This window comes from Thunnus maccoyii, chromosome 1 (assembly GCF_910596095.1).
Source record: "Thunnus maccoyii chromosome 1, fThuMac1.1, whole genome shotgun sequence".
In the NCBI taxonomy this organism is placed as follows: domain Eukaryota; kingdom Metazoa; phylum Chordata; class Actinopteri; order Scombriformes; family Scombridae; genus Thunnus; species Thunnus maccoyii.
Genome location: NC_056533.1, coordinates 30420913 through 30437489, shown reverse-complemented (window position 1 = coordinate 30437489; position 16577 = coordinate 30420913). Strand labels below are relative to the sequence as shown.

The 16577-nt window shown below is 37.4% G+C and overlaps 1 protein-coding gene across 5 annotated transcripts; it reads left to right on the top strand.

The window, feature by feature from the left end:
* Positions 1-1057: 1057 nt before the first annotated feature.
* Positions 1058-15704, top strand: LOC121896107 (kinesin-like protein KIF23). 5 transcript variants are annotated; one of them, XM_042409772.1, is made up of 24 exons: positions 1058-1162; positions 2859-2925; positions 3221-3349; positions 3649-3754; positions 3976-4112; positions 4210-4322; positions 4438-4608; positions 4957-4998; positions 5449-5561; positions 5921-6042; positions 6200-6302; positions 6451-6530; positions 6698-6817; positions 7076-7235; positions 7393-7554; positions 8290-8456; positions 8557-8730; positions 9951-10154; positions 10386-10736; positions 13407-13640; positions 13853-13941; positions 14660-14720; positions 14874-14914; positions 15045-15704. In XM_042409772.1, the coding sequence occupies exons 1-24, from the start codon at positions 1149-1151 to the stop codon at positions 15058-15060; spliced, it is 2976 nt and encodes a 991-aa protein (XP_042265706.1). In that variant the 5' UTR covers positions 1058-1148; the 3' UTR covers positions 15061-15704. The 5 variants fall into 5 exon arrangements, with proteins under 5 accessions (XP_042265706.1, XP_042265715.1, XP_042265724.1 ...); XM_042409781.1 differs by lacking the exon at positions 4957-4998; XM_042409790.1 differs by lacking the exon at positions 13407-13640.
* The last annotated feature ends 873 nt before the right edge of the window (positions 15705-16577 follow it).

Genomic DNA, 16577 nt, shown 5'->3' with positions numbered 1-16577 from the left:
ACTGGGTCAAAATAATAGATTGCTACTGGTAACATTAACCCAGTACTGTGTTGGTGCTATATTGACCCAAACTGGGTAAAATTGTAGCTCACTGTGTGTAGATTAAAACAGTCAAGCAAAGTTATTTCAGTTTCATCTTGTTAGAGATACTATCAATTCTTTTTTTCTTCTATTGAATACAATAGAAGAGCACAAATGCAGGGAATTATTTACATTCAGAGGAAATAAATCAATATGTGGGAGAAGAGAAAGGGGAGGTAAAAATCAAGTGAGTCAAGTAATTCATTATTTAAAAAAAAAGATAATTAGACTCTTCACTGTTTTCCTAATTTGACAATTAAATCAGCTGAAATATCACTAAGAAAATTAATTTACAGTTAGATGCAGTCCTCAACAGTGTTACAAATACAACATACAAACATATAGGCATGAGTTCACATTGCATTGGTTAACGGCCTCCCCGTAAAAAAACAAAACAAAGAAAAAAAAACCTTTAAAAACTCGCTCTTTTTTTCTTTTTCTTCACTGACATAAATCACAATTTTGTCTTCCACAAAATGATCTTACAGAATATCAAAATATTCATCCTAGGGTTTGCAGAAGAAAAGTAAAAAATAGACAAGAACAAACAAACTCTGAGCTACAGGGAGTTACAGTTCATATAAAGAGTTTAAACTAAAAACAGACATTTATAATTTTTACAGCCTTTGGATTAGAGGAAAATCGAATTGAGTCAATGTACTGTTTGACTGTTGATCTCCTTTGTGAAAACCAAGAAGTCAGGCTTTTTACCTGTAAATTTGCTTTTAAGAATATTAAATTCAGCCAATAAAATTAAAAGATTTAAAATATATAGCTGTTAATCCAATTTAGAGTTATCTTCTTGTATTTCTAACGAAATTAAAAAAGAAATGGCTCACGGTTGAAATGAATTGCTGACCTCTGCTGTTCAGTATTTGATCTGACCCGGAACCAGCACACAAAGGGTTAAAAGCGGTGGAGGCGGGACTTCCGCTACTGCAGGCTGTGTCTGGACTGTGATTGGTCGAAATATCAGACCGTCGAAACAACGTTTCACAAGAGGGAATTTTTCAAATCGAGAAGAGGCGCTCTTGTGTGAGGGGGAGAGGAGTCTAACAACACAAACAATGTACAGACCAGGGTATGTATTTCCGTATTTACATTAAACTCGATAAACAGCTAACAACTTGCGACTAGGCAGTGTGTTAAAATGTTTCATTTTAAGTATCTTTCCACCGGCGTTTGTTCTTCAGATAAAGATAACTTAAATAGTCGAGATAACCAGGAAGCTACACAGTTTAGCTAAGGCTAATTGAGTTGTCTGGATGCCAAGTGGGCAACACTGGTGTCTGCAGGTATCATTGGCTTTTATATTAACGTTACAGCTACGCTAACACTGATTCTCTGTTAAAACATAATGTAATTTAGGTTATCTTAACGCGTATTTAACGTCAATCGCAGCTTTCTGTTGACAGTCACCTGTGAATAGGCTAACAGTTACCTGCTTACGTTAGAAAGTAATTAGAGTGGTAGCTAACGTTAAGCGACGGGGACGAGTGGGCATATATTGGTCTAAACTCACAAAATGTTACACCAAACGTACAAAAGTATGTGGTCAACCCCGTCTACATACTTTTCTATACTTTTGTGAATTGGCTGTTTATCATTGTTATTTAAGAAAAAAGCTTAATACCAACTTAAAGCATACAATGATGTGTAAAGGACGGGTTCACAATTTTTCAAGTCTGTCTTAAAACAACAGTCAGGCGCCCAAATGAACATTGAAATACGTTTTTCCTGATGTAATCATTCCTCCTGTTCATACTGGCCATTAGAAGATCCCTTCATAATACACTTACAGTGTAAGCCTAAGTGATGGGGGGCCAAAGTCACAGTCCTCCTTCTGGGCAGAAATGTTTATCTGAAGCTAATATAAAACTTCATTTGTCCAAATTAGTCAAATCAAGAAGATATCTTTCGACATTACAGTCTTTTTAGTGCCAAAGTCCCTCTTTTTCTTACTATACTTCCACCACAGCTCAACAGGGAAACATAAAGAGGGAATATGATGCTAAAAAGACTGTAAATGTGGCAGATATCCATTTGATATGACTAACTCAGACTGATGAAGCTTCATATAAGCTTCAGATAAAGTTTTAAATGCATTTTTGCATAGAATGACTGTGTGGACACACTGGATTTTTGGCCTCCATCACTTACATTGAAAGCACATTTGAAGGGGATCTTTTAATGTATGAAGAGGATGAATGACTACAGCGAGGAAAACCTCTGTTCATATGACTGTTGTTTTAAGACAGACTTGAAAAATTGTGAACCTATGCACTTTTGTGACAATGTTTTATCATAATTTGGGCTTGGCCCCTTAGTTATTTAAGCATTCAATTATATTTAAGACAATAGTGTGCTTCCAAGAGTTTGAGGAAGACCCTTTCCTGTTTCAGCATGACAATGCCTTAGTGCACAAAGCCAGATCCATAAAGAAACGTTTCTATAAATTTACTGTGGGAGAAGTTGACCAGCCTGCACAGAGCCCTGACCCCCTAAACAAACGCGTGGTGGCTCAATTTTTGGCAGATATGTTTTAAAATCTTGTGCAAAGCGCTCCCAGAAGAGTGGTGCTGTAACAGCATGTTGTTGCCTATGGTTTTGGAATGAAATGGTCAGCAGTCACACAAATATAATGTGTGGGTGTCAACATACTTTTGGCCCCATAGTGTAAGTCACAGTAACCTAGGTGACTTATTGGAAGGATTTACTAGTGACGTGTCTAACAATAAAATGTACAATATGTTTTTGTATTTCCTTGTCACTCTCAGGAAAGGCAAGACTCCTCGGAAGCCTGGCCCAAAGAAGGCATCCAACATAGAGAAAGATCCAGTTGGAGTAAGTGAACACAACTCTTCACTAAGTTAATCATCACGCTGAAATAAAAAGACGTCACAGCAAAAGTGCAGCTTGTTCTCCTGACTGAGCCATTCAAGGGAAAATTCACCCTAAAACAAAATTTACATTATACTAAGCTGCTGATTAGTTCAAACACACAATATGGATAAGAAGACTTCAAATGTTTATATGAGTCTTTAAGATATGAAGTTCAAGGAGATGTCATTGAATGTAGAAATCATCAAGAAATCAGAAGTGGCCTGCGTTCAAACTGTGTTTAATTCTCTTCATGCAGGTATACTGCCGTATACGTCCACTTGGCACAGAAGATGAGGAATGTTGTATTGAGATGATCAGCAGCTCGACTATTCAGCTGCATGCTCCTGATGGCCTTAAAGCCAACCGCAATGGAGAATACAAAGAGGTGAGTGTGTGCAGGTTATCTGAGCATGAAAGGCAAGCTGACCATCTGTGATGTAGTTCAGTTCAACAAACATCTGCTCTGTACTTAGTTTATCTAGTTAAATGACTGTAAATCACACAGAAATTCAGAATGATAAAATCCACACAAGTGGTCAGGTTATAGTTTTATACAGGAGAGACCTGAGTATCTTTGTGACACTAAGAGGTTTGAAAATGAAACATGAAAATGGATATATCAATTTTAATAGAAACACATATTAATTCATTTTTTGTATAATCTTTTTTTCTTTATCCCATTAGATGCAGTACTCTTTTAAAAAAGTATTTGGTATTAATACCACTCAAATGGAGCTGTTTGAGGATGTTGCCAAGCCTCTAGTAGAGGACCTCATTCATTGTAAAAATGGTAAGTGAGCTAAAGATTTTTATCCTCTTTATCCTCTAGTGCTGAAATGACTACACATTTGAATAGTTTGGATTGTCGGTTAGACAAAACAGCAATCTGGTGGGATCTGGTTTCTCTATTATCGGAAATTTAATAAACTTGACAAATTAAATGGAAACATAATCATCAGATTAATCTTTCGTCCTTTGTGTTAATGTAAATGTAATATTCTGTGTTCATAGGTCTGCTGTTTACATATGGCGTTACTGGAAGTGGTAAGACTTACACCATGACCGGCTCGCCTGGAGATGGAGGACTCCTCCCTCGTTCCCTAGACATGCTCTTCAACAGTGTCGGCCCTTTCCAGGCCAAAAGATTTGTAAGACTTTTATTTATTAATGTTAGATCCTAGTAAAAGGGTTGAGTGTTTGGGGAGGGGTGTGACTCTGACTTTAAACGTTTTAAATCTCCCTCAGGTGTTTAAACCAGATGACAAAAATGGGATGGAGATCCAGAGTCAAGTTGATGCTCTCCTGGAGAGACAGAAGCGAGACAGTCAACCGTTAGTGCCCAAAACACCCTCCTCCAGGTAGTTATTTATTTCCCATATTACTTTCTGCACTGCTTTTGTTGTTAACACGTATTGTTAAAATTTGAAGGGGCTGAATGTGAAGTTGTTGCTTTTCTTTGATCTTGTTTTTTAGGCAGAAGGCTGACCCGGAGTTTGTGGACATGATCAGCCCAGAAGAGGCATGCAAATCTGAGAATGTGGATGATGACTGTTGTTACAGCGTTTTTGTGTCCTACATCGAGGTCTATAACAACTACATCTACGATCTCCTCGAAGATGCTCCGTTTGACCCCATCAGACCAAAGTAAGAGACAAGATTTCACATGAGTGTTTTGACACATATCATATTGAAGGATTGGCTGTACAAAGCCTAATTGTATCCATATTTTTGGTTTTGCTTCTTGTATGACACAGAGACTCTACACAAATTGAGCTGGATCGCTACTCGACTGCACCCACAAAGTTACACCCTACTAATGTTCACTACAGATCATTATCTTGTGGTTGTGCAACCACTCAATTCTGTTGTTTTCACATAGTCTGCAACCACAGTAGTGACTGTGTTCTGTGTATGAATAAGTACTTTCAGACAGATTTTTTTTTGTAGTTTTGTGTTGACAAGATGCACTTTTAAAAATCCTGTCTTTGCTAGGTGGCTTGGTGGAGGCACGCCTGTACGGAACACTGAGTTCACGTATGTGGCCCATAAACATACATACAGTACTGTTTTATTTATAGTTGTAACTTGGCTGTAGCTGAAATGTCGCATACGTCATCAGTCGACTTCCATCCCATTAATCCAAAGCCCCGTGAATAGAATCTGTGACATACTGTAGCTTATTAGCTTTGTGTTATTCTGGTGGCTGCTGTCTTTTAGGATTTGCTCCCTGCTTTTACTGTAAGCGTTGAGATGTGCAATATGTCCCTGAATGGCTCGAGCTTGTGTGTAAACGCAGTGTGCATGTGTCTGTAACCTGAATGAAGTGTTCATATGTCTCCCTACATTGTGTATGATTGTAATGTTGATTCTAACTAACATTAAGTAGTTATAAGTTTAGCTTTTCTGCTTGTTTCACTAAAGAGACGCATAATTATGTAAGATTGTTTGAATATGTTGATTATTAATTACACAAACATCTTTCAGACCACCTCAGTCCAAGATTCTGCGTGAAGATCAGAATCATAACATGTATGTGGCTGGCTGCACAGAAGTTGAGGTAAAATCTACAGAGGAGGCTTTTGAAGTCTTTTGGAAGGGTGAGTGGTAATAATAACTTTCTGTCTTATAGTTACATTTTGTTATATTTTTATTTTATCATATTTTATGTTATTGTGTGTGTTCCTCTAACATGCAGAACCATGTGAGTTTTATTAAACTTATGTATTAGGAGGCAGCCATGACTTTTCTTAGTTAAAAACATCCATTGAGAGTGGACACTGCTAATATGCAGTAGGGCACTTTTGAGATATAGCTTCCGGTTTGGCTTTTATCAGCAGACAAATCACCAGGGATAACCGGACAAAGCAATACATCTTTTGACTTAATAAAGAAATTATTTGACCCGTATTCTTACTACTGTTATTATTGTCACACATTGTATTAATACTGTTTCCAGGACAAAAGAAAAGAAGGATCGCCAACACTCAACTCAACCGTGAATCCAGTCGCTCACACAGTGTGTTCACTGTGAAGCTGGTCCAGGCACCTCTTGATGCTGATGGGGACCACATTCTACAGGTGACATGCAGCTCCAAAGTTACATATTGCATATATTACATTTTTCTAATTTATATACGTAAGTACTTGTAATCGGTTTGCTTTCAAAGAGACAAGTCAGTCAACTTAATTGTCCAGCCAGTGCTTAGTGATGCTAACAGTCTGTTTTGTCCTTAAGGACAAAAACCAGGTGAATGTGAGCCAGCTGTGTTTGGTTGACCTGGCAGGCAGCGAGCGCACCAGCAGAACCAGAGCAGAAGGCAGCCGTCTCCGTGAAGCGGGTCAGTTTTTTTCTTACTGTTGGTCTCTTTCTATAGTCAACCAGAGGTCTTTTCTGTGTCTATAGATTATTTTAGTTCATTGTACTATATAATGTTTGTTCATACACCAAATGTGTCTAGTAATGTCTCATTTGCATCTTCTTGACAGGTAATATAAATCAGTCCTTGATGACACTGCGAACATGTATGGAAGTCCTGCGTGAGAACCAGATGTGTGGAACCAATAAGGTTGGTATTTTGTTGTCTGTATGTCACTGTATCATCAGTCTTTTTTTTTAACTGTTTATCTGTTTTATGTCTATGCAGAGTAATATTATTACTCTTTGAGTCCATAATATTTATCAGTGGTTATTTTCCAGTATGTGCAGTTTCACTGAGCCTTTGTCCTCTTCCAGATGGTGCCATATAGGGACTCTAAAGTGACACATCTATTTAAAAACTACTTTGATGGAGAAGGAAAAGTCAGGATGATTGTGTGTGTCAACCCAAAGGCTGATGATTATGAAGAAACGATGGTAAGACATTGAATTTTATTATCTTGTCTCTTTAATCTCATTTGCTTTCCCGGAAGAAAATGAACCGGCCTTGCAACTGCCAACGTTAAACCACAATAAATATTTGATAAGATATCACAGTATTTGTCATTATTTGTTGAAGACACACTAAATTATTGTGTTGTAGTGCACAATAAGTTTCAGTGCTGTTGGGAGCTATGAAAAATTACAGAATGTAACTTTAAGTATTAAATAGTGTTTTGTTGTTTTGTGTTGCAGCTGGTGATGCGGTTCGCAGAGATGACACAGGAGGTGGAGGTGGCGCGGCCAGTCGACCGGCCAATCTGTGGCCTTGCTCCAGGACGCAGACACAGAAACCAGGCATTCAGAGATGAGTTATCACGTCGCCTGGAGGAGCGAGGAGGCCCCAGCAATGCTGGTAAGTCACCTTCAAATCTGTACTACTAGCTAATTGTGCTCCTGTCATCCTGTATTTTTACATGTCAGATAAGCATTTTGTAAGTGCAACTGTTTTATTTACTTTGTTTTTGATTTTACACAAACTGTTCCACGACTTACTCTGATTCCTACAATAGATGATCCAATTCTGCTGGATCCGCTCATTGAAAGCCTTCCAGCTCTGCCTCCATGTGAGTTGATGGATCCAGCTGATGATCAGACGCTGCCCCGCCTGATTGAGGTTCTGGAAAGGAGGCATCGTATCCGTCAGATGATGTCTGAGCAGTTCAACAAATCTGGTACAGACCCATTTTCTATGCAACAAATGACGGTCTTGTATATAGAGAGCCTACTTCATTGCTGATTTTATACAGTTTTCAGTGCAGCAGTGATGCATGAGTAAGTTTTCTAGAAGGCTACATATTTATTAACCTCTAGTTTGTCGTGGTTGTGACTGCTGCAGTCATTCAAAGTGGTTGATGACTTCCTAGAGAATCGTTATAGGTCAGACACTCAGTTGGGATATTTCACCTATTCCTAAAAGTAGGTTTGGATATTCAGTCTTTATCTGAAATTAAATGATGTAATTATTACATCGATTTACAGAATTTCTCTGGACAGGTGCATGCTTGGTTATCAAAGAGATGTTAATAATACTTTAATTCTTTTAAAAGATTGTAGGTCCAATTTTTAAAAGTTCATGATTCAGGGAGGAATATAAGATGATTTAAGTGTTCATGGTAACACAATTTAATGCCAAAAATTAGGGGCATGGCATATTTATTTGTATAGTACATTTCATACTAAAGGGCAATTCATGGTGCTTTATATAGTACATTAAACATTAAAAAAGAAAAACGACATGAAGCATCCAAATGCAAATGTTTAAGAGTAGAAACCTTAAAAGGTAAAGAGGTAAAAGCAGTTAGGTGAGTACTAAAGGTTCAGTCAAATCGTAACTTTGAACTTGCATTTGAGAAACGTTTTCAAGCCAAATGGTTAATCACTGTGCATATATGTATATTCTTCTGCAGCCAGTACAATGAAGTCCATGCTCCAGCAGTTTGACGGTCAGCTCGGTGCAAAGGAGACTTTCATCCATGATCAGCAAAGCAAACTGAGCGAGAAGGACAAAGTTATCATCAGCCAGCGGGCGGAGATCGATCGATTAGAGAAAAAACACAAAACGCTGGAATACAAGGTTTGTAGAGAAGCTTGTATATAAACCATTTTCAACTAATGATCTCATCATGTTATATCAGTTTACATGGAAACTTTACAAAATTCTTCCACCTCTTCAGGTTGATATCCTGCAAAAAACAACTGACATGTATGAGCAGGACAAACGCTCGCTTCAGCAGGAGCTGGACACCCGGGCGCAAAGGCTACAAATGGAGCTGTCAGAGAGGAGGCGAATGGAGCAGCGAATGCAGGGCATGGTCACGGACACCAAGCTCAAGTGGGAGAAGGAGTGTGTAAGTGGAATTATTAATAATAGCCGTGTTGTTTGGGAATGTGTAGTCTGTATATGTCAATAGTTTTTTTATCTTTGGAGGTGTGTATGAATGTTCGTGCTAGGGCTGGGCAATATATCGATATTATATCTACTATGATATGAGACTAGATTTGTCTTGGATATCGTTATATCGTGATATGGCATAAGTGTCTTTTCCTGGTTTTAAAGGCTGCATTACAGGAAAGTGATGTAATTTTCTGAACTTACCAGACTGTTCTAGCTGTTCTATTTTTTTTGCCTTTACCCACTTAGTCATCACATCCACATTACTGATGATTATTTATCAAAAATCTCATTGTGTAAATATTTTATGAAAGCAACCATAGTCATCCCTACCACATTGCTGCGATATCGATATTGAGGTATTTGGTCAAAAATATTGTGATACTTGATTTTGTCCATAGCGCCCAACCCTAGTTCACTTCATATTCTAGTACACAAGTGTCGTCACCGAACCTCTTGCTTTTCATTTATGCCCATTTTAACAGGATAGAGCAGCCACACAGCCCGTGTGGCTTGTAAAAAGTAGCTAATGGTCTGTGTGTGTGTTTGTTTTTTTTTGTTTGTTTGTTTTCTTCCAAAAGTTATATTTACATTAAGTGTTACTCATCAAAACTTACAGAGGTGTTGTACTTGGAGACTGATCTTTTTTTATTTTTTATTTTTTTATTAGAAATTTGAATTCTTCATTCTTTACATCCATGTTGCTTGCAGTTGTCTTCTTCTTCCCTGCCTTTAGTGGTGCATTGCTGCATTTTTTGATACATTATAGCCACCTGAAGATTGTTTGAAAATTTTTAAAATATAAAAACCAGTGGCAGGACTGTATAGACAAACAAAACGGGGACCCACTCTTAAAAAAAAACACTAAAAAAAACCCCTGCTCCGTAGTGCTACTAAAGGTAAGAAAAACATCAGGGTACTTTCAATGGATGGTGTTGTTGTATTATGAAGCACAGGGTACTCAAAACAACGGGTGGTAATTACGTGTTTGTTAAATAAGAGCAAACTGTTTGTTTTTAGTTATATCTATCTCAGTCAATTGTTCAGTATTCTTCACTGTATTACAGAACAAAATGTGTTTTTGTGTTAATAAAACAGAGACTAAAATTTAAAGTTGCCATGATGTCACAAAGTTTTAGTAAAATTCAACTTATCTCACTGGTGTTTTCTAATTAGGAGAGGCGAGTTAATGCCAAGCAGCTCGAGATGCAGAACAAGTTGTGGGTGAAGGATGAAAAGTTGAAGCAGCTCAAAGCCATAGTGACAGAGAGCAGCAGCGGCAGCCGTCCCGCTGAGCGTCCAGAGAAGCCTGAGAGACCCTCAAGGGAGAGAGACCACAACATTGGCAAGAAGAGGTCTGCCTCACCATCGCCACTTCCTGTGAGTCATTTACTTGGTTTACTACCTTTTCCATCAGTTATCACTCTCTTTTGAAACTGAATTTACCTTGAAAAACTTTGCATGCTACTAATTTTGTGATAATCTTCAACAGAAATTCGAAGATTACTGTGCTTACTGTGTACACCAGCTTCTTTTTTGTGTATTTGTGTCAATCTGGAGACTCCCTTAACATCCACAATGCTTTGGCCTCATCCCCTCATCACTTTTCAGGACTTCAGCCAAACTCCTTCCAGCCAAAATCGAGCCAATGTTAGGGCAGTTCAGGACCCATACCCCACCTCCTCCTCCCCCCCCTCTTCGTCCTCCTCCTTTTCCACCACCACCTCCTCTTCAGCTTATCCTTCAGTAGCTTCCTGCATCTCAGACTGGGAGCAAAGGTTCCCCGTAGACTCCAGCAGCCAGGGTAGGCAGTTTGGGACCCCTCAGTACAGGAGCCGGACTCCCGCCCCATGCCACAGCACCAGCAGCGTGGGTCGTAGGAGAGGCCAGCGCTGGGCCCCAGACACTGAGGCCCCTGCTACAACTCTTGTCTATGGGCTAGACCTAGAGGCAGGCACAAGGGTTAGTGTGTGTGTGTGTTAGAACCTAGATGTCCTTAAGAGTCTGTCTAGTTTTGTTCTGACCTCCTGTAGTTTAAGCTTTGCCTTGGTAGAACTGCACCCATAATGTTCTGAGTAAGTATCTGCTTGAGTAGAAATGCATTAAGAAGAGGCCCAGCATTAGTGTAAACTGCTGTTTTTCTTATCCAGACTTTAAGGCAGACTGATCTGTTGTGCTTAAATCCTCTAGACTTGCATTGTGAGCCTTTCAAGTAGTGTCATTAGAAGAAGTTGTATCATGCTTGTAGTCCTTTCTGTTGCCTGCTTTCTGAACCTTTAGAATAGATTTTTCTCCTCTGCACAGTAGTGTTACAGATTCTACAGACTTATAGCTGCACCACTTAAAAAATGCACAAACTGACCTAATTTTTTTCATCAAGGATCCTTCATTAGAAATCAAAATGCACTTAAATATCTGTTTTTGTTTTGCTACAGTGTTGACTGATGTAGACTAAAGGCAAAAAAGGCATTTTTTGTTTCTTAAATCTGGGTGACCATAAAAATTGGGCAACAAAATGGATGGAAATGGATGAGCAAAAACCACAAATGTACTTGTACTGTAACATATTAGTCGAAGTGAAAGGCTTGGTTAGTCTGTGTAAAGTTTCCCAGACATTACATAGATTGATTTGGTACTTGTGAACACAGATGATTTTGTTATGTCTAACACTTCACTGTTGTCGTTTTAAAACCAATGTTAAAACCAGTATCAGTCACCTTGTGCTTTAGAAAACATCTTTCATCTAATCTAAACTAGGGATGCAACAATTATCGACTTTGATGGTACGATTATAGTCTGAGGAAAAATCACACTTTTACAATTATTATGTATTAGTTTATTTCACAACACTACTGATGGATGAAATCACATGAACATTTTTAATTAGAGGTTTTATTGTATATTTTCCCCACAACATTTCTTTGTTGGCATTTATTTTTAATAGTTGCTTATTATTAATATAAGATTAAGATTAAATTTATTGATCCTTAAGGGAAAATATTACTAATGTAGGTAATAAACTGAATCGTTATTATCATCAGTTGTGATCCATGCTGAGTTTTTAGTTCATTTTTAATAATCTTAATATAATTTAATCTAATTTAATAAGTAATCTAATTTTACATGTGGCCTGAGAAAATCCTGTCTATTGTCTTTGTTGTTGTTTTTTGGTGTTTTTTTTAGTTAAAATGGGGAAAAAAAGAAATTGAGAACATCTCTTATGCAGGTGTTATTAATCACTGAAATTAAATGAATTAGATCCCCTATAGTGATAAAAGTCTTCAAGTTCCTAATGTTAAGTTATTCTTATCCACCTACCATACCTAGCATTTACTCAACACAGATGGGAGGAAACAACAGGATGTAAATGGTCGCACTGAAGCCCTCAAGGGCATTACATGCCGTTTTGTTTAGCGTTAAATTATAAATGGTGTAATGCTCCTTTTCCTGCTTTATTTAAATCGTACTGAAAGCCCAACTCATGGCTACTTTGTTGATTGTAAGTGACACTTTTATATTTAATTCCTTACCAAATCAATGTTTCATTAAGTAACTTGCCACTAAAGTCATGATTTTTTAGCTTAGTTATTACTTGGTGTATTACCTTCACTGGAGCATGTATAGCTGGGTGGTGATCTTGAAGATGTTTCATTAAGTTCAACATGCTGGATCCTTTGGCAGCAACTTTTCTTTGGCAAGTTTACAAACTGGAGATCTGTCTTGAATAACCCCCTGGCCATTCCTTATTTATCCCAAATACTCCCACAGATGATTTAAGGCATTTTTTTGGTGGATACGTTTCAATGTTGGGTCCCTCAGCCATTGTCAACATGTGTTACCTCCTTCAGCTAATTTAGCATAAATAAGGGGAGTCGCTCTCGTGACAACGTGTAACTTGAGTACCTGAACTTGTTGCATTTTAAGCTGGTAAACCAGGTTCCACCTGCAGTCTGCTGCTTACACCTATGGATGTTTTTTTAACACAGTTGTCTAGTTTTGTTTAATTTTCCTCACAGTACAACTTTTGTTCATCGTAAATAATTTACCATAATGTCCCTGTTTAGAGAGAAGCACTCGCTGTAGCCTTTTATAGTTACAAAACCAAGATGTTTTAAAGTGCGGTCAATCGTGAAATCGGTTAATTGCTGCATCACTAAACACCTGTGCTTTCTTTTTGCATGTAGTCTCATATTCCTAGACACATTTCCACATTTCTGCTGCTTTGCATGTTAATTTTCATCAATTCTGCTGGGCTGCTTTCCTTGCCGTGGGTGTTTTTATAGGCGCTGTTTTGAAAAAAAAATGTATGACTGGAAGTAGAGTTGCAACGATTAGTTGACTAATCGGTTAGACAATCAGCCGAAATATAATTGTCACCAGTTCTGATAATCTTTAAATGTGGAGGTGCCACAATACCTTGAAGTAGTTCTCTCCCTGAAATGTAAAAATTAATGTGTTATAAAATGTCTATCCAGTGGACATGCCCCTGCCCCTCTATGACTTCCAGTTGTACATTAATTTTCAACGCAAGCGAAAACCTTCACTACAAACCGCGACAATCTTTAAATGGTCTCTGTTGGTGTCACTTGTAATTAACTTCCTGGTTTGTCTTTCTCACACTGGGATCATCAGACGGCTCCGCCAGTTCGTCCAACGCACAGGCGCTCACAATCTGCGGGTGGGGAGAAATGGGTAGACCACAAACCATCTTCTAATTTGGACCTAGACACTGTCATGCAGCCAATCATACCCAATGCAATCAAGGTGTCGACCCCGAACGAGAAAGCTCTGTCTAAATGCCACAAGTATGTGCTTAGACATCAAGAGCTTGCCTCTGATGGGGAGATCGAGACCAAGTTGATCAAGGTAAAATGACTCAAGTACTTAATTTGACACCTCCTGATTGTTTTATTTGTTGCATGAATTTGACTAGGACTTAATCACATTTTATTTGATTTCACATTGGGGTCGTGTTTCAGACAATCAATGGGACACTCCTACTTGTTTTTGCTACATGTTTCTTTGTGGATTCTCCTTTGAATCCATGTGAGTTTGTTGTTTTTGTTTTACTTCCTCAGGGCAATGTCTTTAAAACCAGAGGTGGAGGACAAGCTGTGCAGTTTACAGACATCGAGACACTAAAACAAGAGTGCCCAACTGCACCAAGGTACTGTGTGTATGTTTACTATAATACATACCCGCAGGAATATATTGCTAGTACTGCTGTCAGTGTGTGTTTATATGCAAACTTCTTACAGAATAATAAAACTTAAGTTTATTACTGTTACTTAAATGTTTCATTTAATGTACACAATGTTCAGCTGCCTTTTTTAAAAAATTGACAGCATCATGATTGATATGTGTATTCTGGCTGAAACAATTCCATGACTTCAGGTCCAAACATGTAAAGAAAAATGTAAAATTCGTTTAGGGGCCACATACGTTTTGCTCTTGCAGCACGAACAATTTGCAGGTTAAAGCCATTAACAACCCACAGAATATCTCCTCACTGAAATATACTGACTGAAAGAGTGTCTGTCTCTCTCCTCAAAAACGGGTGGATTTACAACAAACCTGTAATAGAATTAATTGTAGCTGGTTATTTTGTTGATTAAATCAACCTAGTTAACAACTCGGTCCTATGCTCATAACTTGAAGTTAAAAGTTTGTGATATTGAATAGGTTAAAAGTACATGTTAATGCACAGAGATTCATGTAATTCATCTAGCCATTATTTTTTATATAATCAATACTAACAAATCCTAATTATATCTATTGTGAGTCCAATTTGTGAAATAAAATTCAAGATCAAGTGGTGGCGATTACTATTTGTAGGCGTTTTGTTACATTTCGTCCACAGAACTGACAGACTCTTTTTGTTTCAGTCGCAAGAGGAGATCAGGATCCGCAGAGGGACCCGCTCAAATGGACGACACAGAAAACAGGGTGAGCTCTCAATCACTTAACTAAAAAAAAAAATTAAATTACTGTTTAAATTATGCCTGTGCTTACATGTCTAGGCATTGCTAATTATTGCCTTTAGCCACTGATTTTTATTTTATTTTTTAAGAAAACTGATAACACTTTTCCTCCCAATAGGCTCCGATGGCAAGCACAAGTTTGGCTGTTGGGTATCAGAAGTAAGTAAATAAAAACATGAGTGTGTGTGTGGTTGTTTTGTGTGTGTATGCACTGTTGCCATGTTATATGCTGTTAACTTGGATTTAAAATTAGGCCTTTTAATGTTTTGTACTTTTTTCTTTCTTCCAGACGCAGAAAGCCTTGAGTTGCTGTACATATGAAGGAACTTTTTTTCCTGATTGAAAACATGCAGGATTTTGTCTGCTGTCTATCGGAGCAGTGAAGGGAACACCAAGTACACTATGCATCTTTTTGAGAAACAAAGCTTTTTTTTGTATTATGTTTGATCTTATTACAAATTTTTAGAGTGCTTTAATAATTTAATCATCGCCAGAATTACATCGATTTAAGAAATGTAGAATATTTCACTTACAATGTGCTGAATTAGTCCGCTTTATTCCTTTTTTTGAATACAATGATAACCTCTTAAAGGCATGGACATAATAAATACCCAAATGTAAAAATGTCATGATAAAAGACAATGTTTTATTACTTAAACTTTTTACCACCACCCAAAGATTAGAATATTAGAGCTTTAGAAAATGTTATATTTTTTTAAATGAATAGTGCTATTTCCTGCCTTTTCTTTTGTTTTTTTTTTAGAAATACAATGTGTCAAGAATCGACTGTAAATATAGAGCTGCTAAGTAGGTTTTGCTTAAATCACTTTTCTGACTAACTGCAAATAAGTATTATGAAGCTCAGATGAACAACTCAGATGTGTAACACACTACTCCTGGTACTCTTGGTACCACACTCGATGGCATTAAATTTATTTGAACACAAAAACTTGTCATGATGTTTTCTTAATCCACAAATCAAGACAGAAGGGCTGCCATGATGAAACTTTGGGAACTTTAAAAAATATTAAAATATGCAAAAACAAGCCTTTTACCAAGTAATGATTGTTGATTTTTTTACCTTTTGAAAAGCTGTAAATTCAGTATTTGCATAAGAATGTTTTTTCACACGACAGGCTAAATAAACAAATGTCTTAATTTTTAATTTTGTTTTGATATTATGAGTTTTACTTTGACTAAATGAAAAACAAGTGGACAGTAAAATGGCTGGCATTATTGAATCCCAATTCTAAAAATACTGGATAGATTTTAAAAAATTGCAGTCATAGTACATTAATGCCTTTAATTGACTTTGATGACCCACTGTTAAGCTGTACAAAGACCATTCAATAACATGTAATTCATACTTTGTTCATGCTTTAGTTTGAAAACTAAATCTATGCCTGTTAACCCTGATTACACATGAGAGCAATACATGTTTTACAAACTTCTATCTGACCTTTCTGTTAGACATGACAGATAAATTAAATACTTCTTGCCACTGACTGGTTGCTAAGCAGAAGCCTCGCTTTATGTAGCCAATAGGTCAAGCTTTCTGAAGCTTTTATGTATGTTATTGTGCTACAGGAAGGATAAGTGTATTAACAGGAATATTATTTGAAATCCACTCTGCTGAAACAGTCTGATCAAACAACAGTGATTGCCATGCACACATTCAGCAGATGGGAGAGAAAACCTGTAGTTTGCTATGTGAACAGCAGGTGGAACTAAATGCCTTCAGAAAGCACATATTTCTGGCCGTTCATCATTGAAGTGCCTCTGATCTGCTTGAAATATCTAAGACTTGGGTTTACAACTTCCT